This window comes from Orycteropus afer, unplaced genomic scaffold (assembly GCF_000298275.1).
Source record: "Orycteropus afer afer isolate SDZICR_OR568_19922 unplaced genomic scaffold, OryAfe1.0 scaffold00012, whole genome shotgun sequence".
Classification (NCBI taxonomy): Eukaryota; Metazoa; Chordata; class Mammalia; order Tubulidentata; family Orycteropodidae; genus Orycteropus; species Orycteropus afer.
In genome coordinates, this window is record NW_006921599.1 from 14,738,717 (window position 1) to 14,765,755 (window position 27,039).

At 38.1% G+C, this 27,039-nt stretch overlaps 1 protein-coding gene across 1 annotated transcript in view; it reads right to left on the reverse strand.

The window, feature by feature from the left end:
* Nucleotides 1-27,039, reverse strand: part of NUP153 (nucleoporin 153) — a 104,062-nt gene that overhangs the window by 72,881 nt on the left and 4,142 nt on the right. The window contains exons 2-4 of the mRNA XM_042782374.1: nt 8,884-9,112; nt 358-606; nt 64-203 (exon numbers count right to left, since the gene is read on the reverse strand). Of these exons, the coding sequence (XP_042638308.1) occupies nt 64-203; nt 358-606; nt 8,884-9,112 (618 nt within the window). The remainder of the gene's footprint in view (nt 1-63; nt 204-357; nt 607-8,883; nt 9,113-27,039) is intronic.

Consider the following 27,039-nt stretch of genomic DNA (forward strand, 5'->3'; position numbering starts at 1 on the left):
GATAAATTATAAGCAACAAGCACTCAAAACTAATGTGATTAAATCCAATTATTTAGTACTCACAGGGGAAAGTGCTCCAAAGGCAGACAAGTTGAATGCTGGTTTTTTTGAGCTGGTGGCAGTGTGCTGTGAAAGTGAATGAGAGCGTTCAGCCTCTGGGGACCATAGAGGTGGCAATGAAGTGTTCTTTGAAACAGCTATATCTGGAACAAAAATAGGTAATGCATAGTAACAGCACCAATTACAAGGCCCTAGATTTACAGAAATAAAAAATGAAAAATTAGAACTTAGAAAAAAATTCATTCTGTGACATTTAATTTTACTATCAAAATTATTTACTACAAATGCCAAGAATACCTTTATCAGAAGCTCTTGAAGAAAAACCACTGGTAGTTGAGATGTTATCATCATCATGCTGAGAGGTAGAATCTTTAATTTCCTTTACAAGGGAAAATCCAGAACTGCCAATTGGGAATGCTGAGGAGGTGGATGGCTGACAGTGTAATGCAGGAGATTCCAACATGGAAAAATTCAGATGGCTCCGATGAAGAGAAGGCCTTGTTAATACATCTGGATAATTTGAAGTAGTACTAGCTGTCGAGGGTTCTTAAAAGAAAAGCATTAATATTACAAATAAAAAACTTAGAAAAAGCTATACACCATCACAACAAAATGATCTCTAAGAAAACACACTGTATAAGAAATATAGCTTCAATTCAAGTCACTAAGGCTTCCCTATGGTAAAACCAATTTAAGATATTCTTCAGGCAAAAAAGGTGTCAACTGAGATTAATATACTTAATCTAAGGCTAAAATATATTTCAGTGATTACACACAATTTCTAAAATGTCATAGTTCTCGATTTTCCTTGAATTGGTACTATTAGAACAACTACTCATAAAAAATGAAATTTAAAGTCATATGAAACATAAACAAAAGGCTGTTCCTCCAGAAGCAACCACAATTGTGACATCTGTATCTTTCTACATATTTTGTATCCATACATAGACATTTTTCTTAAACATATAACCATGGTTTGTAAGGTTATGTGATTTTTTATTTCACTTACAATTTAATTTTGTCTCTACATATAGAGCACTGCTTTTAAAGACCACATTGTAATTGTATTCCATTACACCATTATGTGATTTTTTATTTCACTTACAATTTAATTTTGTCTCTACATACAGAGCACTGCTTTTAAAGACTACATTGTAATTGTATTCCATTACACCATCATACAAATTTCCTGTAATTATTTATGTAATCATTTTCCCAATACTCTAACACATTGTAGTTGTTAAGCGCCATGAAGTTGGTTCCAACTCAGTGATCCTCACAATCATTGCTATATTTGACTCACTGCTGAAGCCACTGTGTCAATCCATCTTGTTGAAGATCAAACATATGTGGTTACATTTGCATACTTTTAAGAATATTCTTTCACAAAATTAATGGAAACAATCAGTCCTAGTGACTGGTACACCATCCGATCTGCAACCTATACAACTATGAGACCAGAAGAACTAGATGGTGCCCAGCTACCACTGTCATCCACTTGGAAGGGATGTAGGAGATCCTGGATAGAGAGGGAGAACAATGTGGAACAAAATTCAAAATCATTTGGAGGGAAAAAAAAAAAGAGAGAGAAGGTGAGGACCAGGTTTGCTGGTCCAATAGAGCCTGGTAGAACCACTGAGACTATGGCCCCTAGCTGCCCTCAGGTCTGGAATTGAACCCACACCTGTGGTTGCCAGCCAAACAATGTACAGGCATGTGAGTTAAACATTTACCTCAAGTAGACACAGGCCCTAGAGAGAACAATCATGGGAGAAGGAAGGGCTGCTTATGCACAGGGAGACAGCTCAGGGTGCAGGAGAGTATGGAGGGATGGTCACTGGAAAGAGGTAACTATGGGGAAGAAGTGGGAGGGGAGCTGTTGCATTGTGGTAAACTGTGGTCAATGACATGAGACAAAGTATATGTGAACTGCTGTACAGAAAGTGAATTTGCTCTGTAAATCTTCACCCAAATAAAAATAATTAAAAAAAAAAAAAAAAGAATATTCTTTCAGATAAATCCATGGCTTTCCAACTTTTAGTACGTATGAGAATTATGAAGAGAAACTGTTAAAACAAATATAAAACCACCCACAAAAAATGATTCATTAAGTCTAAAGTTGGGCCTGAAAACTAGCCTATGCTGTCCCAAGTATTCTCAGTACCAATGGGATAAAGATGAAATATGCAAATGTTCTATCATATTGGATCAGAGTACAAGAGTACATGCTCACCTTTATTCATGACAGATATCATTAAAATGTAATCCAAAAGTCCCATAAATAGCAAAAGACATGTAATTTCCTCAAAGTTTCTAACAATGGGTATTAACTTTTCCTGATCAATCTAATGTCAAATATTATATGTATTTTTTAAGATATTGAGCATCTTTTCTTATATCCATTGGTCAATTACATGTCTTCTGTTAACCACTTATTGATGTAATTGCTTACTACTAAGATTAATTTTCCCAGTTGGTGACCCATTGAAGTTTTTGATATCTTTTGTGATATAGAAAATAACATATAACAAAACTTCTATCTTGCTTGCAAAGGCTTTTACCATTCCAGGACCAAAAAAATTTTCACTGATTTCTTTTTTGGGAGAGATATTCTTGCTTTTATTTCAGTATGTTTATATCTTGACTTCATGTGTAATCAGTTATGATGTAGGAGGGATTCACTTTCATTGTCTTCTAAATGGTTAGCCAGTTTATATCCAAAAGTAAGTTTTTTGAAAGTCATTCTTTCTTTGACATGAGTAGCTACCCATACCACATATTAAATTTCAAAACACTTTTTCTCCTTTTTAATGATGTATCTTCTGTACTATACCCTTTAAAGAGATTTAATGCCTGTTAGTTACTCCACCCTGCTCCCTTTATTCCTCTTTTCCAGAACTTCTCTATTCATAAATCAAAAAATTCACTGCCATCTAGCTGATTGTGACGCACAGTGAACAACCCTACAGGGTAGAAATGCCTCACAAGGTTTTCAAGGCTGTAATCTTTATGGAAGCAGACTACCACATCTTGTTTCCACAAAGTGGCTGATGGGTTCAAACCACTGACTTTTCAGTTAGCAGTTAGCAGCTAAAGCACTTAAACACTCGCCACTAAGGCTGTTCTCTAGTCATGTCCAGGTATATTTTTTTAAGAACTTTGGAATTATCAAGTTGCCAAAAGAGGCTTCCAGGTAGGATGGAGCAAGTGGGAACAGACTACAAACAATAAAACCAGACAAAATATATGAAGCAACTGTTTCTAGACAATGGGACCAGCACAGGAGAACTTACAAGGTAAGCCCCATGACATAACTCTCTGCCTGGGAGCAAATTTCAAACCTGGGTACAAAGAGGTGAAGCGCAACAAAAACAGTGAGTAGAAATTAGAATTCAGAGCAATGGAAAGTAAGGATCTATGCAGAGAGGGGTGCTCAGAAGTCCATATGGAAGTGTCAGTTAGCAGACCAGCTATATATACACACGCAGAGCAAGATCACATAAAGTTTAGCAAATAGCAGCTGCTGTGGACCTGAAAGGAGCTCTGGTGGCGTAATCCCTAAGACATTTGACTGTTAACCAGAAGACTGGTGGTTCAAACCGACCAGCCATTCCTCAGAAGGAAGATTGGGCAATCTACTTCCTGCAGTGATACTGCCTCGGAAACCCAAGGAGAGGTTGCTATGAGTCAGATCTGACTGGATGGCAGTAAGTTTGGTTTGGTTTTGGTATGGACCTGAAAGGAGCTCTGGTGGTGCAGTGGTTAAAGCATTTGGCTGTGAACCAAAACGTCAGTAGTTTGTACCTACCAGCCACCCTGTAGAAGAAAGATATGGTAATTTGCTTTCATAAAGATTCATAGGCTCAGAAGCCCTATAGGGCAGTTTTACTCTGTCCTACAGGGCTGCTGTGAGTTGGAATCGACTCAATGGCAGTAGGTATGGAGCTGAAATAAGAACAGAGATTCTACAGAGCAAGAAATGCCAAGGGAAAAAGCAGTGCTGAGGATAATGAAGTTCAGTGATGCCAAAATTTAGAGAGCTCATTAACATCTCTTTAAAATCCCCAGCATTCAGCTGAGGTATCAAAAAAGCTTTCCTTTGGTAGTAAGGACCACGGTCTAGAGCAAGACCTACTATAGACCTATTCAAAGAAGACAAGAGTTTGGAGGCTAAGTCTTACCACATTAGAGGGGTGTAGGAACATCTTGGACTTTCAACAAACATACTCTGACAAAGCATAAAATTAAGTCTATGAAAGTTCAAAATGATCATTTGGTAACAGAACTTCTTGCTGAAACAAGAATGAACAGTCTCCAGAGGAAGAAAACAAGAATCTAGAGTCTCTAGATGTATTATTCAAAATACCAATATTTAGGGGGAAAAAAAAAATCATTAAATAAACAAGGAAAAAGAAAAATGTGACCTATAGTCAGGGGGAAAAGAAAGTACTCAACAGAAATTGAACCCAAAGTTACTGCTTACGGAGTACTTCATTTCAGTTTATGGTAATGGAAAACTACCACTGATTAGAGGTAGAGTAGCACAGCCAGTTAATGTAACTGCTGTCAGTAAGTTGTATACCTGTAAAAAGCTGAAATGGCAAAAGTTGTGTGATAGATACATTTACAACAATGACAGAAAAAAAACAAGAGTATCTGCTGAGGCTACTCATGTACAACTGAACATCTCATGGGATCTGGTACCTTGGTTTGGAGGTTTAGGGTCATGGTTCATGGGATATCTCAGTAACTGGTCTCATAATGTGTTTAGCACTTCTGTTCTATCTCCTAGTTCATTTATTGTGCCTGGGGTCTTAAAAGCTTACGAGCAGCCATCCATGGCACAAAAACTGGTGTTCATTCACCCGGAGTAATGAGGGGAAAGAGAGTCAGTAACAGGAAGAGGTTTACTAAGCCTCCATGAACAACCGACTCTTCCTTTGCCAGAAGAACAGAATGGTGCCCAGTTACCATTACTGAACATTTTGACCAATGATTCTATAAGAATCCTCATAAACAGAGGGAAAATAAAACACAGAATTTAAAATTCTCATGGACTCGAGACTTTATAGACCCAAGGGGGTTGGAAGAACCCTCAAATCTATTGCCCTGAGATTATTTTTAAACCTGAAGCCAAAAATGTCCTGAGGTCATCTAAAAATCAAACAATATATAACTTAACTAGTAAAGACTGTCTTGAGCATTGTGCTCTTTTAAGATATACCTATATGCGATCAGGGAGCTCTGGTAGCATAGTGCCTAAGGCGCTGGACTGCTAATCAGAAGGCTGGCAGTTCAAACCCACCAGCCACTCCTCGGAAGGAAGATGGGGCAATCCTACTTCCGTAGTGATACTGCCTCGGAAACCCAAGGAGTGGTCGCTATGAGTCGGGGCCGACTCGACGGCACATAACAACAACAACATATGCGATCAAACTGACAACTGCAACTCAGAAGATTGAAGCAATCTGCTTCCATAAAAATTTATAGGTTCACCCTGGAGAGAACAATCATGGGAGAAGGAAGGGCTGCTTATGCACAAGGAGATAGCTCAGGGTGCAGAAGAGTATGAAGGGATGGACACTGGGAGGAGGTAACTATGGGGAGGAAGTGGGAGGGGAGCTGCTGCATTGTAAATTTTGGTCAATGACATGAGACAAAGTATATGTGAACTGCTGTATGAAAAGTGAATTTACTCTGTAAATCTTCACCCAAATCCTAATTAAAAAAAAAAAAAAAAAAAATTTATAGGTTCAGAAACCCTACGGGGCAGTTTTACTCTGTCCTATTTGTAGCATAGTTCCTAAGGCACTTGACTGCTAACCAGAAGGCTGGCGGTTCAAACCCACCAGCCACTCCTCGGAAGGAAGATGGAGCGATCTACTTCCATAGTGATAACTGTCTCGGAAACCCAAGGAGGGGTCACTATGAGTTGGAATCAACTCAATGGCAGTAGGTATGGAGCTGAAATAAGAACAGAGATTCTACAGAGCAAGAAATGCTAAGGGAAAAAAGCAGTGCTGAGGATAATGAAGGAAACTTAGGGGGCATTTAGTTTATACTAATGTAGGAAACACAGCTCAGAAAAGGAGGGTGAGAACTGTTGCACAACTTGTAATCAATGCCACTGAATTGTACACGTAGAAACTGTTGAACTGGTGTATGTTCTGCTGTGTATATTTTCAACAATAACAAAAAACTAAATTACATATATATATATTTTTAATTTGCACCTAAGGTGGCCAAGATACTATGCTTAGTAGACTAAGACTTTAAAGGACCTGTTTTCAAATGTTAAGTTCCTAAAAGACCTGCTAAGATTATTTATTTTAACTGAGATCATCCTGAACTTAAGATTTAAAATGAACAACTGATATTGTTCTCAATACTGTTTTCCTACCTACCTTTCTCTTTTGTTCAGATATTTTATATTCCCCAAAAGAACTTAAAAGAATTTTAAGAATTTTATAGAGCGTCACATTCTTAAGTGTATTTCTGTGTTTTAATTCTTTGCTATTATAAATTATATTCTTTCTTCCTTGATATTTTCTAACTGAATACTGAATAAATAAAAGTTATTTGGTTTTATAATAGTAATTTTGAAATAAAGTTCTCAAATTCTTTTATTCTAAGTGTTCAAAAGCCTATTGATTTTCTTAAGTTTATCGGGTATTATCTGCAAGCAAGGATCATTTTACCTCCTTGTTCCCAGGACCTAGGAAAATATATATATACATTGCTGTTATGTGCCATCAAGTTGGACCCTACTCATAGCGTCCCCTCCTTGGGTTTCCGAGGCAGTATCACTACAGAAGTAGATTGCCCCATCTTCCTTCCGAGGAGTGGCTGATGGGTTTGAACCATCAGCCTTCTAGTTAGCAGTCAAGTGCCTTAGGCACTTCTCTACGAGAGCTCCTACACACACACATGCACAGACACACACACATATACACATGTCCTCTTCTCTGATTACATTTTTAATTTCCAGAGGTGGTACTGATGGGCTTCCATCTTATTCCTGATTTTAATGGAAATATTTCTAATGTTTCTAAACATGATTTGGGTAGTTTATTAAGGAAAAAAAAAAACCCTCTAAATAGAAATCAAGAGGTGTGGATTTTAGATTTTAGTGCTTATTTAGAAACTACTAAAAAGAGAAAAATGGTTAAGATCATTTCCTCTACTAATAGGTATATGTTAGTAATTCCCTAATGCTTAATGATTTCCTGCATTACTAGAGTAACACCCTGTCTCATCCCCAGTAACTATGTCACAACATACTTTAAACATGGTGCTTAACTGTATTTGCTACTCTGTAATTTTCTGTCCAAAGGGTTGTCTTTAAAAAATATTAAGTTTTTATGCAACACAAAACAATCTGGACTATTTATTTTTGAAGTGCTTTTATACAAAAAGCAACATGCACCAAGAACGGCAATGAAGAATTGTTTTAAACATCACTATTCATGAAAAGCTCCATTTAAAAAAATTAACAGAGCATTTAAATTGCTTTTTATATAAGAATTTCCTATCACAACCATTTAAGTTAAGAAAGCTCCTGGTTGAAGATTATAAGCCTGCTGTTTATATTGGCATTGAACACTATATAGTTCAATTTCTCTGCAGTTAGGATTCACATATACATAGGCTGAAATGTTTCTTAGGATATGAAGTATTCTCTTACTTTGCAGTGTGCTGTGTTTTTTTTTTTTAAATGCTTTTTTACTTATCCAATTCTCTCACCCCTGCATCAGCTCTACCTAAGACAACTGTCTAGCTACTGGCAGACATCAGCTGAATCAAGTATACGCAGAAATTACAAAGGAAAAAGAAATCCAGTATGATGTAATTATATATAAAGGTATGCGGCTAGCAGCAATGCCAGTTTTTGTACTTACAGGGGGTTCCCTAACCCCCAAAACCAGACCCAATGAAGGGCACAATGTGAGCTAACACTAAACAAGTCCCTGTCATCTATGTACAGATGTGTACACACACACGCCTGTGCACGCACATGCACATCCACAATGAAACTATAGAGTAATATTCCCAAATATACTATATCCGCCGGTTACACTAAATTTAATAACATAAATTCCACTAAAATACTATAAATGTGTTCAAAATGTTAAATTCTTTAAAATGCCACTTACTTGCAAGATTGATTAAATAACCCAGATATGCTTGCTGCAGAGGACAAAGCCAACCATACTCAAATCCATGTACTGTGGGAGATATTATCACAGAGTTTCTTTGTAACAGTTAACATTTATAGAGTGCTCACCTAGTGCTAGGATCTCTAGTAAGGGCTTCACATTTACTCCTTTCAAAACAACTTAGGAGAGTACAGAAGAGAAAACAGATCAATCACCTTGCCCAAAGCCATGTGACTAGTAATCAATCAGTGGTATAAAAATCCAAGCCTAAAGTCTGACACTAGAGTATGCACATTAACTGCCCACCTTAAAAAATGAAAAACCAAAAGGAGACAAACAAAAAACATCTGTAATTTGAATTCTCTCCTGTGTGGTTTATGTACTATCTGACTAGATTTAACACAGCCATGTAACATATTTAGGAGCTCTGGTAGCATAGTGCCTAAGGCACCTGACTGCTAACCAGAAGAATGGCAGTTCAAACCCACCAGCCACTCCTCGGAAGGAAAGTTGGGCAATCTACTTCCATAGTGATACTGCCTTGGAAACCCAAGGAGGGGTCGCTAAGTCGGGTCCAACTCAACGGTACATAACAACAACATGTAACATATTTAAATTAGAACATGAAATCCTATCATTCATAACGTAATATTCATATTCTATTTACCTTCTGTATTACTGACTGTTGGCTCAGGAGTGATCCTCCCATCATTTACATTAGAGCTCTCCTCATCAGCATATACAAGATGTTCATCTTCTCTATTTTCTGGCCAATGTGGCACTTCATTTGTATCTGTTGAGCAGTTGCATACATCTTCATTCTTATTGAAATATCTCTGTAGCCATCCAGGTACAATATTCTTAACAGATTCTGTAACCCTGCTAAGAATGCCCTGCTGGGAGGGAAAAACACATAAGGCAGTTTTAGAAAATTACTTATTTTAAAAATATCTATTTACACACAGCCAATGCCAAGGAAGTATATAATGTTTCCAATAAAGATGGCAATACGCTGTTTTATCCAACGGTTTAACTTCCTTCTTTGAGTTAATGTTGATAGAGTGGTATTTTACAAATTCTATAGATATTATAAAATTCCTACATTTTTCTTTCCTCCACATACATATACCCAAGCCAATAATAATTTCAAATGGCCATATTATTTTAATCCTTATAAAACCCCAAATATGCCATCAAATACACAATATCTCTTTTAAATTCATTAATAAAATATGCACTAAAATGTTTTGGGAACTATGGTGGAGTAGTGCCCAAGGCATCTGAGTGCTAACCAGAAGGCTGGCAGTTCAAACCCACCAGCCACTCCTCGGAAGGAAGGTTGGACAATCTACTTACGTAGTGATACCACCTCAGAAACCCAGGGAGTGTGGGGGTTGGTACGAGTCAGATCCAATTTCACGGCAGTGAGTTTGGTTTTTTAAAATGTTTTAACCTCAGAGAAAAGACATCCATTTTTATTTCAGTGTATTGAAAACTATAAATAATAGCTTCAACAGTCTTCCCAAGAAGTTATTTCACATTTTCACAAAAAATAAAAATTTAAACAAATAGAAATGATAGCAAAAAAGAGAGAGACATTGTTCTTGTTGTCGTTATGTGCCATCAAGTCAGACCTGACTCATAGTGATCCTTCCCTGGGTTTCCGAGGCCGTATCACTACAGAAGTAGATTGCCCAACTTTCCTTCTGAGGAGTGGTTACTGTTTTAACCACCAGCCTTCTGGTTAGCAGTCAAATGCTTTAGGCACTATGCTACCAGAGCTTCTTTGAGAGATACATTATCCAATATGATGAACTCAGAAAATAATTTTTTTTTTAATGGTGAAATTTTACTTTATCAAAAGTTTTGCTAGTCTGATAGAGCCCAGTGGAACCACTGAGACTATGGCCCCTAGCTGCCCTTCAGGTCTGGAACTGAAACCACTCCTGTGGCTTCCAGCCAAAAAGACAGGCACATGAGTTGAACATTTACCTGAGGTAGATACAGTCCTTGGAGAGAACTATCATGGAAGAAAGGAGGGCTGTTTATGCACAGGGAGACAGCTCAGGGGGCAGGAGTGCATGGAGGGATGGACACAGGGAAGAAGTAATTATCAGGAGGAACTGGGAGGGGAGCTGTTGCATTGTGGTAAATTGTAGTCAGTGTCATGAGACAAAGTGTATGTGAACTGCTATATGGAAGTGTATTTGCTCTGTAAACTTTCACCCAAATCACAATTAAAAAAAAAAAAAAAATTGCCTAAACCATCTAGACACAACAACTGGTCTCTCATCCTGAGCAAAGAAGAATGAAGAAAACCAAAGATGCATGGAAATAATTAGTCCAAGGGACTAGTGGACCATGCAAATCTCAGCCTATATGACCATGAAACCAGAAGAACTAGATGGTGCCCGGCTACCACTGTCAACCACTCCAAAAGGATTCAGTGCAAGAGATCCTGGATAGATTGGGAGAACAATGTGGAACAAAATGTAAAATCATAAAAAAAGATCAGGCTTATTGGTCTGATACAGCCTGGTGAAACCCTGAGACCATGGCCCCTAGTTGCCCCTTCAGCCTGGAACTGAACTCATTCCCATGGCCCCCAGGCAAACAAGAGACAGGCATATATAACATTTACACCAGACAGATACACTCCTTAGAACTATTAAGCATGGGAGAGGAAAAGAGCAGTATATGTCCAGGAAGATAGCTTAGGGGGCAGGAATGTACAGTGAAGAAGGAAGGAGAAGAGGTAACTACAGGGAGGAAGTGAAAAGAAAGCTGATACACTGTAAAGACTACAGTCAATGTCATGAAACAAAATGTGTAAGAACAGCTGTACGGAAAAGGATTTTTGGACCTTCACCCAAAATCTTAATAATTTTTTTTAAGTTACCTGAAAATCTGAGGAATAAATTTTTTATGGCAATTTTTAAAGGAGAAATGAAAAGTAATGTGATATAGTAACTATCAGAATCTTCACATTAATTGTAGCTTGCTGCTATACGCCAGGCACTGTTCTAAGCAATTTATACATATTCAAATTAACCCTGACAATAACTTTATGAAGGTGGTCTGGATGAAGACAGTAACATTAAGCAACTTGTCCAAGGCAACAAACAAAACTAAAATGGAACATCTATGACAGGGTAAAAGCATGGACTTTTGGATTAATATGGTCCAGTATCAAATTTAAGCAGCTCTCTAAACTTTGGTAAACCCCTTTTATTATTTCATAGGAAATATAATGAAGATCAAATGAAATAATGTAAAAGTACTACATAATTTACTAAGCAAAACCCACTGCCGTCAAGTCGGATCCGACTCATAGCGACCCCTCCTTGGGTTTCCGAGGCAGTATCACTGTGATAGTAGATGGCCCAACCTTCCTTCTGAGGAGTGGCTGGTGGGTTTGAACCGCCAGCCTTCTGGTTAGCAGTGAAGTGCCTTAGGCACTATGCTACCAGAGCTCCTTTAATAAGCAAACCAGAAATATAATACTGATGATGTTATTAAAAAGCCTAGCAGAAAGTAAGGTTTTAAGCAACAATTTTCTTCATGAGGTAGCAACAGCAGGATTTTAACAGTCACAGCAGGAAAAATGACTTAGCAGGTACATACACAAGTTAAAGTCAAGGCAGTAGGTACACACAAACCTACACTGAAAGCAAACCCAGAATCTTGAAAAGTATTGTAAGCAGAAAAAGTTGAAGATACCTGTTAATAGGCACATGAGGAACAGTATTTTCCTCATTGTTTGAAAAGGGTTAAGTAACAACTGGAAAGTATCTAATTACTTTTCCTTTATTGTCCAAACAGAAAATTTCAAGAGATCTGCAATGTAAGCTTTCTTGCAAACCCATACAGAAATAACCCAATATTCACTATTGAAAAACACAAAACTCACTGTTACCCTTCTCTGTGCTAATGTTACATACTGTTAGTTACTTGTGGGGGAAAAAAAAATTACATACCTACACCCAACTTTTTTTAAAAAAATAAAAACATGCATATGAGTTATTTGTTTATCTGTTCTCATATGTATAATAGTTTTATTTTAAAACTGTAAAACTTGGGGAAAAGTAAAAACACATACTTAATATAACAGGTTAGCTGAAGCACTATATCAAGAATTTAGTGTAGAATAATCTTTTGTGGACTTTCTCTTAAGGTGTTGAGCTACTAAAACCACCAGAGAGCCCTGTGATGTTTATTTCTACTACAGGCCCATGCATATAGGTATCAGAGATAAGGCTCCAGTGTTAAGTAGAAGAGCTACTCATCAAAGGAGACAAATAAAACACAACTTAAAATTAACACTATACTAAAGGTCACTTGTATAGCAGCCTCAGAAATCTTGCACACACACACACACACACACACACACAAAACAGGAAGTAAAATTTAACAGTCATATGGGTATCTTTGCAAAACTAATGCAGTTTACTTTACTTAGCTAAACTAAAATTCAGTCATTTTATGTAATCTCATCCTACAGCAGCTTTACTGTTCAAGTAGGTGCCTTCAAGTAGGCTCTAACTCATAGCGACCCCATGAGCAACAGAACACAACACTGCCCTGTCCTGTGCCATCCTCACAATAATTGCTATGCTTGAGCCCATCACCACCGCAGCCACAACAGCTTAATACAAGAAAATTACAGTGAGACAAGATTTACTAGTGGCACAATGAATGACAGCAATAAAAGCCAGACAGTAAAAAGAAATACAGATTTTAAAAAAGCCCAAAAGCCTGGAACCATTATGGAAGAATAAACCCTCTATACTTCAGGAGCCAAATATATCTTAGTAGATTAAATGACCCTGAGTCATGAAGTTAAATTAAGCAGAGTATACGCTAGTTCAGGAGTCCTGGTTGCACACTGGTTAAAGCACTTGGCTGTGAAGCAAAGTCAGCAGTTCAAACCCAGCCACTCTGCAGGAGAAAGATGTGGAAGATATGGCAGCTTGTCACCATAAAGATTACAGCCTTTGAGGCAGTTCTATTCTGTCCTATAGGGTTGCTGTCAGCAAGAATTAACTCAACAGCAGTGGGTTTGGTTTTGGGGTCTGGATACTATAGTACTAGCAGTTCCCTGTACTAGTGTGGTATCTATACCAATAATATCAACATCTCCTCAGGTCCTATACCAGTCCTACTAAATGAGAAACTCAGGAAGCAGAGCCAGACATCTGTTTAACAAGCACTTTGAATCAGATCCATCAAGTCAACCCAATTCAATTCTATTCTGCTCTGTTTCTCTTCTAACACCAACTACTCATTAGCAGTACTTCTTTCTCTGACCCTATTGACTGGAGCCCACCACTTGTTTTGTCAGTTTGTTGTACTGTAGTAGCTTGCATGTTGCTGTGATGGTGGAAGCTATCGCACTGATATTTCAAATACCAGCAAGGTCACCCTTGGTGGACAGATTTCAGCGGAGCCTTCAGACTAAGACAGGTTAGGAAAGAGGAACAAGGCAGTCTACTTCTGAAAATACTGACTACTGTAAACTTTGTGAATAGCATGTAACACCATGTGATCTGCAAGAAGATAAGCCCTTCAGGATGGAAGGCACTCCAAACATGACTGGGGAAGAACTGGCTCCTAAAAGTAGAGTCAACCTTAATGATATTTATGGAGTAAAGCTTTTGGGACCTCCATCTGCTGGTGGGACATAACTCAAAATGAGAAGAAACAGCTATGAACATCAATTAATAATCAGAATGTGGAATGTACAAAGTATGAATTTAGGAAAACTGAAGTTGTAAGGAAAAAGTGAAATACAATGCATAAAAATCATTATCTTAGGCATTAGTTAGCTGAAATGGACTGGTATTGGCCATTTTGAATCAGACAACTATATGGTCTACTATGCCTGGAATGAGAAAATGAAGAGGAATAGCGTCATTCATAGTTACAAAGAACATTTCAATATCTATCCTGAACCACATTGCTGTCAATGACAGAATTATATCCATAAATATAAATGGAAGACAAGTTAATACAACTATTATTTAAATTTCTACACCAACCACTAAAGCCAAAGATAAAAAAATAGAAGATTTTTCTTTTTTTTTTACCAACTCTCATTGATCAGACATACAATCAAGATGCACTGATAATTACTAGTGAACAGAATGCAAAAGTTGGAAAAACAAAGGATTGGTAGCTAGAAAATCTGGCTTTAGTGACAGAAATGGTGCTGGAGATCACTAAAATTTTCAAGATCAATGACTTAGTCCTTGCAAATACCTTTTCAACAACATAAATAGCAACTATATACTTGGACCTTGCCAGATGAACACATATGAATCAAGTCAACTACATCTGTGCAAAGCGATGATGGAGAAGCTCAATATCATCAGGCAAAAACAAGGCCAGGGCCAACTGTGGAACAGATCATCAACTGCTCATATAAAAATTTTTAAGTTGATGAAAATGAAAACAAGTCCGTAAGCCAAAATATGACCTTGATATATCCCATTGGAACTTAAAGACTATCTCAAGAATAAATATGACACACTGAACAATGACCAAAGACCAGACAAGTTGTGAGAAGACATTAAGGAAACAATATATGAAGAAAGCAAAAGCTTATTACAAAGATGGGAAAGGAAGGAAAAAAAAAAAAAGAGAGTAAAATGGATGTCAGAATAGACTCTCAAACTTTCTTTTGAATATAGAGTTACTAAAGTGAAAGAAATGATGATGATTTTAAAGGGCAACTCAAGAATACAAAATATTATAATGAAATATACAGACCTGAAGTTAGATAACCAAAAGGAAGAATGTGCTCAGTATTTCTCAAGCTGAAAGGATCGAAGTAAAAATTTAAGCCTTGAGATTCAACCATTTCCAGAGGCAGTATATGACCAAGAACCAACAATAATGAATGAAGAAGGCACTAGCAAAAAACAAGGCTCCAGGAACTGGCACAATACCCACTGAGATATTTCAACAAATGGATGTAACACTGGAAGGGTTCACTCAGTTATGCCAAGAAATTTGGAAGACAGCTACTTGGCCGGCCAAGTGGAAAAGATCCATTATTTCTGCTCAGTCCAAAAAAAGGCAACCCAACAGAATATGTAAATTATTGAACACTATCATCAATATCGGGAGCTCTGGTAGCACAATGCCTAAGGCACTTCACTGCTAACCAGAAGGCTGATGGTTCAAACCCACCAGCCACTCCTCGGAAGGAAGGCTGGGCAATCTACTTCCGTAGTGATACTGCCTCAGAAACCCAAGGAGGGGTCGCTATGAGTCAGGTCTGACTCAACAGCACAGAACAACAACAATAATCATCAATATCACACACAAGTAAAATTTTGCTAGAAATAATTTAAAAAGTTATACAGGAAACTGCCACAAATTCAAGCCACATTCAGAAGAGGACATGGAATGAGGGATATCATTGCTGATGTCAGATGGATTCTGGCTGAAGGAGAGAATACCAGAAAGAAGTTTACCTGTGTTTTATCGATAATGCAAAGGCATCTGATCATATGGATTATAACAATTAAGGATAACGCTATGAAAAATGGGAATTCCAAAACACTAAATTGTGCTCATGCAGAACCTGTACATAGAACAAGAGGCAGTCATTTGAACAGAACAAGAGGAATCTATGTGGTTTAAAATCAGGAAAGATGTGTCATCGTTGTGCCTTTCACCTTTCCATTTGTATTCAATCTGTAAACAAAGCAAATAATAATAAAAAAAAAAACTGGACTACATGAAGAACAACGGCATCAGGGCTGGAGGAAGACTCTTTAACAACATGCAATAAGCAGATGACACAACCTTTCTTGCTCTAATAAAGAAGACTTGAAGCACTTACTGATGAAGATCAAAGACTACAGCCTTCAGTATGGATTATACTCCAACATAAAGAAAGCAAATCCTCACAACTGGACCAGTAAGCAACACCATGATCAACAGAGAAAAGACTGAAGTTTTCAGGATTTCAATTTACTTGGATACATAATCAAAACCAGTCAAGAAATTAAATGATGTACTGCATTGGGTAATAGTGCTTTATATAAAGTCACTTTATAGACTAAAGTGTGCCTGACCCAAGCCATGGTATTTTCAAACACCTTATATGCATGCGTGAGAGAGCTGGACAATGAATAAAGACTGAAGAAGAACTGATGCCTTTGAATTATTAATTAATTAATTGATTATTATTTGATGAAGAATACTGAGTATACCATGGACTTCTAGAAGAACAAACAAATCTGTCTTAGAAGAAGTACAGCTAGAATGCTCCTTAGAAGCGAGGATGCAGGACTTCATCTCTTGTACTTTGGTTACACTATTGAGGAGGGACTAGTCCCTGGAGGAGAAGAAGGAGAAGGAGAAGGACATCATGCTTGGAAAAGTAGAGGATCAGACAAAAAGAAGACCCTCAATGAGATGGATTGACTTACACAATACAGTGGCTGCAACAATGGGTTCAAATATAGTAATGATTATGAGGATGGAGTAGGACCAGGCAGTGTTTCCTTCTTTTGCACATAGGGTTGCTATGTGTCAGAACTGACTAAAAGGCACCTAACAACAGCATCCACCAGAACTAGGAGAGACCTCACAAATTAAAAGAGCAGTCCTCCAGTATGCCAGTGTGTCTTTTAGACTTAAAAGGGCTAAGTCTGCCCAACATCCTTAATGCCAGTCACAAGGCTGGGGGTACCCATGACAGCTTCACTTCTGACCTGTGGCTACAAAATCAAGGGTTTCTCACTACCCCTTCAGGTTTGATAATTCACCGAACTCACAGAGCTCAGAAAAGCTCTATGCTTATAAATACAGTTTTATTACAGCAGAAAGGATACAAAATGAAGAGATGCACGGGCAAGGCCTGAGGGAATTCCCAATGTACAGTTTCTGCATCCCAAAAAGGGATGCATTATCCTCCCATGGGAGACAGTGGGTGGTGCAAACAGTTAAGCGCTGGACTACTAACTGAAAGACTGGTGGTTTGAACTCACCCGGAAGCATGACAATCTGCTTCTGCAGATCACAGGCTTGAAAACTCTTATGAAACAGTTCTACTCTGCACAAGTAGGCTTGCCATGAGTGTGAATCAACTCCACACGGCAACTAATAACAACAATCCTCCCCTTTACATCAACATTTATCACCAACCAGGAAGTCCACAGTGTTTCCATGTCCAGAGCCATTTTTGAGAACTTATTACATAGGCCAATTGATCAAATCGTTGCCCCATGTGGCTGGCGGCTGAACTCAACTTCTGGCACTCCCATGTGTCCCCTGAGGTGGAGGTGATACCAAATGGTAGTTCTTTCTGACCTGGCCAGGCGCTACCCAAGAGTTACCTCATAAGCATAAACTGCCAGGTCTAATCCCTCCTAGATAACAAAGGCACTTCTATTACTGGGGACATTTTTCCAGTTTTGGACATTCTCTCTCAGGAACCAAAGACCAAAATTCTTTAGGTAAAGTTAATTATAAACCCTATACCCTCCTAAGTGATTGTGATGTATATTGGAGTTTGAGATCACTGTTCTAGTTAATGAAATTAGGAAATTCGATACACTTTAGGAAAAAGTCCATTCGAAAGAGGTGAATAAAATTGTGCATACTTAAGAGTTTTAAGTTCAGCTGTCTGGAAAACATGTATGCAGAACACTATCCAGGCAATAATTAAAATTAATTACAATAAAAATATTCTAAAAAAAAAAAAATCCCTACAGTAACTATTATTGATTGAATTTTGTCCCCTAAAAAGATGTTCAAGTCCTAATTCCTTGTAATGTGAATGTGTACTTGTGAAGGTAAACTTGTTTGGAAATAGGGTTTTCTTGGAAGATATTATCAGTTAAGTTGAGGAGATCATACTAGAAGAGTAAGGTAGGTCCTAATTCGTTGTGAGTGATGTTTTATGAAAGAAAACAGAAAAATTCACGCTGAGGACTGGAGAAAGACCAATTCCACCAGACAGGGCCACCAGAAGCTGGAAAGACAAGGGAGGATCTTCCTCTGGAGCCTTCTAAGAGAGCATGACCCTGCCAACACCCTGCATTTGGACACAGCCTCCAGAACTATGACAATATGTTTCTGTGGTTTTAAACCACCCACTTTGTGGCTTACCACAGTCCAAGGAAGCTAAGACAGTAACCATGTTGGACTGTGCTGAATACAATGCTGATCACAGAATTATTTTCTGTTTCCCGTGTGTCTTAATTATCTAGTGCTGCAGAGCAGAAATAGCACAAATGGGTGGCTCTAGCAAACAGTGATGTATCCCTCTCACAGCTTAGGTGGCTAGAAGTCTGAATTCAGGGAGCCAGGTGTAGGGGAAGGCTTTCTCTTTTGGTTCTGGAAGAAGGTCCTTGTCTCTTCAGCTTCTGCTTCCTGGTTCCTTAGAGATCTCCATGTACTTGGTATGTATCTTACCCCATCTCTCCTCTGCTCACTTGTTCAGTGTCTTTTACATCTCAAAAGAGATTGATTGAAAATACATCCTACATTAATCCTGCCTCATCATAACACAGCCAACCCATTCCCAAACAGCATTATAACCACAGGCACAGAGGTTAGATTTACAACACATATTTTGGGGGGACTTAATTCAGTACATAACACTCTATTTCACAAACTTTAGCCATGATTTTTAACAGTGCTATCACTGAATATAAGGAGCTCTGGTAGCGTAGTACCTAAGGCACTTAACTGCTAACCAGAAGGCTGGTGGTTCAAATCCATCAGCCACTCCTCGGAAGGAAGGTTGGGCAATCTACTTCTGCAGTGATACTGCCTCGGAAACCCAAGCAAGGGTCGCTATGAGTCGGGTCCGACTCAATGGCAGATAACGACATCACTGAATATTTCTCTTTATATCCAGTCACTTCTCGTAAATTTGGCTTATTCTTACACAATAAAACCTATAAAATCACAGATTTGTTGTTGTGCTAGTCTCCACATGCTGTTCCTTCACCTCACTCTTGGTAGGCTGTCTCCATGGGCTACACCATAAAACTGGCTTCTCATAGGATTTGGCCATGAGATATTCGACAGATATTAAATAAAGGATGAAAGAAAAGAGAGGTCTTTCTTCCTGTACTCCCTTCCTAGCTTAAGTGACCCATCTCTAGAACACCTCCAGCCAGGGAGCCACTCCTCTACTCCAGTTAAATCATTTCTTCCCTTCACCCTTCCAGTTCTAAGGATAGCAACAACTCTTGTTAGTCTCTAAGCATGCTGCTATTACTGTTTGTTCCCTTAACCACTAGCGTATCTCTAAGGTAAATCGATATACATACATATATATATATGTACACACACACATACACACACAGACACATACACACACAAGGAGCTCTGGTGGAATAGTGCCTAATGCATCTGACTGCTAACAAGAAGGCTGGTGGTTCAAACCCATCAGCTTATCCGTGGAAGGAAGATGGGGCAATCTACTTCCATAAACATTTACTGCCTCGGAAACCTAACGGGGTCACTCTGAGTCGGAATTAACTCAATGGCAGTGAATTTTTGGTTTTAGATATATGTAAAACACACGTCCTCACTATCTCGTTATCCAACATTTCATATTTACAACAGTAAAAAATCTACTACTTGACTATTTTGAATATTGATGGCACATGGCTGGCAGTAATGAATGCCAAGGTATGAGGTGAGAGTAACTCTGGCTGTGATGGTTCAGGTTATTTGTCAACGTGGCTAGGCCATGATTCTTAGTAGTTTGGCAGTTATATAATGATGTAGTCATCCTCCATTTTCACATAACGACCTGTTCTTTGGAACGTAATCATGCCAGCAAGTGAGGAACGTATATATAAAAATCTATACATAATCTTTTGTTTAATCACTTATATATCTAGTCACTGTAAAAGGATTAAACAGTGGTTCTCAGGGTGTAGTCCTCAACCAGCAGCACTGGTGTCACCTGAGTTTTGCAGGGCTACAAATTCATTACTTTTAATAAGCCTCAAGGTGATTCTTATGTAAATTAAAGCTTAAGAATCATTGTACCAAAATATCTAAAACTTAGTGACACCTTATCCCAATTAAAACCAGCTTCTGTGAAACAAAGGATTTTCAACTTTTTTTTTTTTTTTGAAGTAAATCACCAGGCCTTTCTTCCAAAGAGGAATCTCTGGGTGTACTCAAACTGTCAACCTTTTGGTTAACAGCTGAATAAGTCGACCATCTGTACCAATTAGAAACTCCTATCTATCCTAAGGCCTTAGGATATCTATCCTAAGGAAAATATAACCCTGAGTATATGCTAAATTTCAACCTAAGGTCAAGTTTTACCTAAAAGATCTTATTTTCATCAAGATTTATTTCCTTATTGTCTATCAAATTATATCATATCATTATACCATTTTCTAAAATAAATATTTACTTTACAATAACAAGTGTGAAAATCAAACCAGAAGTAAACATAAAAGCCTACATTTAAGTCTATTTTATTTCCAGTGTTAAATAATTACACAGAGTATGTATTCATTCATTGTAAAACAACCAACTACCAGACATTAACTCAAAAACCAAACTCACTGCTAATGAGGTGACTTCAACTCACAGCGACCCCTCCTTGGGTTTCCAATGTAGTATTCTCTACAGAAGTAGATTGCCCAGTCCTCCTTCTGAAGAGTGGCTGGCAAGTTTGAACCTCTAGCCTCCTGATTAACAGTCAAATGCCTTAAGCACTATGCCACCAGAGCTCCATTAGATTTTTAAAAACTGGTAGGGAAAAGAAATCTCCTAATTATGCACAGAACTGGATACCTGATATGAAGAAGAAAGAAACCCTGCCTATCAAACAGATTTGGAAACGTACTTCCTTGTTCAGCAATTTTAAAAAAGAGTTTTGAAAGACCAAAGATGATGTTGTTGTTATGTGCTGTGGAGTCGGACTCATAGCAAACCCTCCTTGGGTTTCCGAGGTAATATCACTACGGAAGAGACTGAAGATAGTCAGCCACTAATGGAAACTAAAAATGCGTGAAGGAAGTTAGGAAAGGAGAAAAAGTTTTCTTATGGAAGAAAAGGGAGCTCTGGTAGCATAGTGGCTAAGGCACTTGACTGCTAACCAGAAGGCTGGCGGTTCAAACCCACCAGCCACTCCTCGGAAGGAAAATGGGGCAATCTACTTCCAAAATGGGGCAATCTACTTCCATAGTGATACTGCCTCGGAACCTCAAGGAGGGGTTGCTATGAGTCAGGTCTGACTCGACGGCACACAACAACAACAACAACATGGAAGAAAATGTTCCTTTCACCCAATTACCACAAAGCCCAAACATAACCCGTGTCTTTATAGGAATAGGATAAACCAGCTTCCTGTAAGAACCTGAAGAATGTTTCATGGTAAAAACATAGGAAGCTAAAGCAGAGGTACTTTGGGTCAAGACCTGCTAAACCAAAAACAAACAAACCCAACGTCATAAGTCAGTTCCATGTGCCACAGGGTAGAATTATGTTGCATAGAGTTTCCCTGACTGTAATCTTCACAAAACCAGATCCCAAGACCTTTCTTGCATGGTGCCGCCAACCTTTAGATGTTGTCGTCGTTGTTATATGCCGTCGAGTCGGCCCCGACTCACAGCGACCCCTCCTTGGGTTTCCGAGGCAGTATCACTACGGAAGTAGGATTGCCCAACCTTCCTTCCGAGGAGTGGCTGGTGGGTTTGAACCGCCAGCATTCTGGTTAGCAGTCAAGTGCCTTAGGCACTATGCTACCAGAGCTCCAACCTTTAGATAGTAGAACGCATTTGTGTGTGCCACCCAGGGACCTTCCCAAGGTCTACTAGGGACGAATTCTCTAGTCCTACTTACCAGATGAGCTTCCTCCCTCCTCTTCAGAGGCTTCAGAGGTAAGCATAACTGCCACCATTATAATTTGATAAAAGTTTTACTATAGACAACATTCTCTGAGCCTCTAAATCTAGGAGAGTCACTCCGTTAAATGCACAAAGAGTACCCTATGTTTTCCACCCCCCAAAAAAAAAAGAAAAGAAAACAACCAAACCCACTGCCATCGAGTTGATTCGGACTAATAACAACCCTTTAGGACAGAGTAGAACTGCCCCACAGGGATTCCAAGGCTATAAATCTTTATGGAAACAGACTGCCTCATCTTTCTCCTGCAGAGCAGCTGGTGGGTTTGAACTGTCAACCCTTTGGTTAGCAGCCAAATGCTTTAACCCCTATGCTACCCAAGCTCTTTATGTTTCCCACATTATGGTAATACATTAAACAGGGTGGTAATTAGTTTGTCCATTGTCCACTAGAGCATTACCTCTGTTAGAGACCTTGCCTGCACAGTGCACAGAACTAGCTATGCATGTGTTTAATACATGACTGTTCAACCAATCTTATTCCCACAAATAAATATTCTGCAACAATAATTTATAAAAGAGGCATCAATAGCTCCAGAATTCAAAATTTAGTAATGTTTCACCTGATGTAATATAGTCTGACCTTAAACAAATGCATTTTCATTGCCCCACTAATACCCCTTCCCCAAAATAACTTGTAAAGCTATCCAATAGCAAGAAGTTAAGCCATCCTCTCCAATTACAAATAACACAAAGCAGACTAAGTAAGACAAGCAAGCAGAAAGGCAGCCAACAAAAGCAAAATTAATGAAAGGCTTAGAAAAATCAACAAAATAAATGTCATTAAAATCTTAAAACTATTCCCTGTAGCCTAAAAGCAAAGTCTACACTAGATAATCGTAAGTAACAAAATTGAATTCAAGGATTAAGGGAGTGAAAATTTAAACTTGGTCTGTTTTAACTGAACAGGTTTTCTCCCTCCAAGAACTAAGGGTAAATTAATTCATGTGACAAAACATCAAAAATGCTAAGATTTAGGATGGTTAAATACCCAACTGGAGGACCAAAAGTAAATTCAATATTACACACATATGAAGCATATTCAGTGTGTAAGGCACTGTGAATACATTAGTTTTACAAATTATATTTAACTGAGTTCAAGAATTAACGAAATAAGGCTGTGGTGGGGGAAGGGAAAGGGTTCTTCTACAATACTCAGGGACTCATTTGTAATTAAAAAGACATGTTTCCTATAAATATTTTTGCCAATTTCTATCTCAGAACCAGACATCTTTCCAATATGGCAACTTCCCTTCCTTCTTCATATACAAGGTTCTCTATTGCCATCAGCAGCTTTCTTAGTTCAGTTATGTTCAATTTCCTTCTATCCACGTTATCCTACATTAAATTCAGATCATAAAATCTTAAATAATCCCTGAAGTGCAATTTTCTTTACTACACTATCTCTTTCCTCAAATAATTTCACTAAATCTCTAATCATGAACATCAAATACAGTGCAGCTTCAGTGTTAAGGTACCGGGGCCCTATTCTCCCAGAACACACTGCTGTTTTGATTTCTATCTGCTCTTTTGGTTGCCTTTATTTCATTGAGGCCTGCCATTGATCTTAATTTTCTCCAGGGTTCTGGGTACACCTCCCTTATCCACCCATCTCTCATGTCACTAGGCTCTTCTTTGCAAACTTTTTTGAAAATCTTCTTTCGTCTAGTTTCCCTAATTGGTTTCCTCCCTCATTCCCTCCAACCCCAAGACTTAAAATATGCAATTATAAAAACATCTGAAATACTAAAAAGTATAAAACTCTGTCATTCTAAAGTTTCAATTATTTAGTTTTTAATACTTCCATTGTAACGTTACTTATTTTAACAATGCATTTCTATTATAACTTTGTTGTCGTTATATGCCATCGAGTCGGCCCCAGCTCATAGGGATCCCTCCTTGGGTTGCCAAGGCAGTATCACGATGGAAGTGGATTGCCCAGTCTTCCTTCTGAGGAGTGGCTTTAGCCTTCAGTTATTTACATGAGAGAAAAAAGTAATGAAGGTTTCACATTCTAACACACTTATATGGAATCTAGTTTCCCTATCCACCCAATCCAATCCCTTCCTAAAACCAAACCAAACCCACTGCCATCTAGTCAATTCCAACTCAACTGCCCCATAGGGTTCCTAATGCTGTAAATCTTTACAGAAGCAGAGCTATAAATCTTTACAGAAGCAGACTGCCTGCCTCATATTTCTCCCGTGGAACAGCTGGTAGATTTGAACCACTGACCTCCTGGTTAGCAGCAGAATGCTTTAATCACTGTGCCACCAGAGTTCATCAAAACCTTTTAGGCCCTTAAAATCTACGTTTTTCATTTCTCGTCATAACCCCAAGAAAACAAGCCAAAAACGTAAGCACAAAAATTTTTCCACCTAAACAAAACTCAAAATCATTTGGAGAATTAAAAAAAGGGGGGATGGACCAGGTTTGCTGGTCTGATGGAGCCTGGGGAGCCACTGTGACTATGGCCCCTAGCTGCCCTTCTGGTCTGGAACTGAACCCACACCTGTGGTTTCAAGCCAAACAAAATACAGGCATATGAGTTGAACATTTACCTGAGGCAGATACAATTCTTGGAGAGAACAATCACGGGAGAAAGAAGGGCTGCTTATGCACAGGGAGACAGCTCAGGGGGCAGGAGTACATGGAGGGATGGACACAGGGAAGAGGTAACTATCAGGAGGAAGTGGGAGGGGACCTGGTGCATTGTGGTAAATTGTGGTCAATGTCATGAAACAAAGTGTATGTGAACTGCTGTATGGAAAGTGAATTTGCTCTGTAAATTTTCACCCACATCACAATAAAAAAATTTTTTTTCACCAAAGCAATTAAAAACCTACAACTGGTCACAAATTTCAACTTCCTTCAAACCTTTCTGCTACAAATGCAGTAAGGAGAAACTAACTTTAGTCTTTCTAATTTCTCGTTATTCTATCTATAGCCCTAGTATTAACAGATAATTAAAAGTGATCAAGCAAGGACAAGGAAAACAGTTTTCAAACTATCAATGTAAGACCCAATAAAAGCCCAAAGCAGTTTAACCCACTAAAAATTATGTATATTGCATTTATAATAAATAATGTTTGAAAATGAAGATTAGTTTCTCTTAAATCACTATGAAAAAGATAAGCAGATAGACACTGAAATACCTAGGCAGGAAAGGCATTCTACCATCCTATTTCTGACAGCAAGCAGAGTAAATGAAAATGCATAGATATATACATACTATATACATACATAGGAGCTCTGGTAGCATAGTGGCTAAGACACTTGACTGCTAACCAGAAGGCTGGCGGTTCAAACCCACCAGGCACTCCTTGGAAGGAAGATGGGGCAATCTACTTCCGTAGTGATACTGCCTCGGAAACCCAAGGAGGGGTTACTATGAGTCGGGTCCGACTCAACGGCACATAACAACAACAAATATACATACATACACACACACGCATATATCTCTACGACCAAAAGCTAAGTATTTACAAATAATTTTTTTAAAAAATACTGAATCATTACAGTATTTCCTATTATAATATATTCTGTATCTAATAAAAATGGCTTTAATTATTAACATCAGACTAAAGGCTTCATTTCACGTCAATTTAATAGATAACTACCTCACCAAAGGACTTTCCAGGAAATGGAAACAATACTTGGGTAATTTTCTGGCATTTAACTTATCAGAGAAATCGGTAAGTAAATTGATAAAACATCATATAAGGGCTTCTCATCACATACAAAAAGCCTACTTTGCATTAAACAATTTTAATGCTTGGGTTCCCCACCCCCACAATACACTTAATGACTTTCTATGAGTAAAGTACATTAATAAATAAGTACTTAAAAGGGTAGTAATGGTTTAAGTTTGGCCTCATTATTCAGTAAGCAAAATCCTTAAATCCAGAATATACCTAAAAAGGATTGAGCTTGGACAAATAAAAATTAAAACAACAACAACAAAAAACCCTTTCCTGAGATGCAGCAAAACTCCAGAAAAAATTTATAGATATTTAAATCAACAGTTCTATTTAATCACAGCAATTTTAAATGAATTCTTAGTATATATGCCAGGCCCTTTTCTAAGAGTTTTACTTATATTATCTCATTTAACCTTTGCAACAATTTCTACTTTCCAGATAAGTAAATTAAGATTTAAATAACTTATCCATATCATGACAAAGCAGGTATTCAAAGTCAGTCTGATGCCATTATAGTACAGTATTTTCTTGTTCACTTCTCCTATTTCTATCTCAACTGGTAGTATTAAACATCCAGAATAAAGGAAGACAAAATAAAAGTCAAAACTGGAACAAGTTAAATATCCAACCTCTAAATATTCTTTCTTTTCAAAAATGAGACTACTACATCAGGTAACAGGTAAGATTTACTTATTCTGGACAAAGTATCATACAGAAGCTACCAAAACAAATAAACTACACAATCACACCAACAGGGCTCAGCAAACCATGGTCTTTGGGCCAAATGTAGCCCTCACCCTGTTTTTATTCAGGCCATGCGTTAAGAGCGATTTTACATTTTTTCAAAGAATTAGGAAAACAAAAAAAACCAAAAAATGTTTACATGATAAATTTTATTGTGGCCACACAGCCTAAAATATTTACTATCTGGCCCTAACCCCTGATTAACGCTATTGGTTCACCTCTAAAAAAAAAAAAAAAAAAAAGCTGAATACAGTAACTGACTTGTAAGACACAAACCATAGGAAAGAATCTAAAATAGACAGCTTCCCTTAGTTCCAAACCAGAAAACAAAATCTCTGAAACACACCCCTCCAAAAAAGGGCTTAAGTAAGTCATTCCTTCTCACCACCAGGTGGCAGTAGATTCCTCAAGCGGTAAGGTTCCAGTTTGCCACTGGCTCAAGGTTGGTTGGTTGCTCTCTCTCTTTTTTTTTTTTTT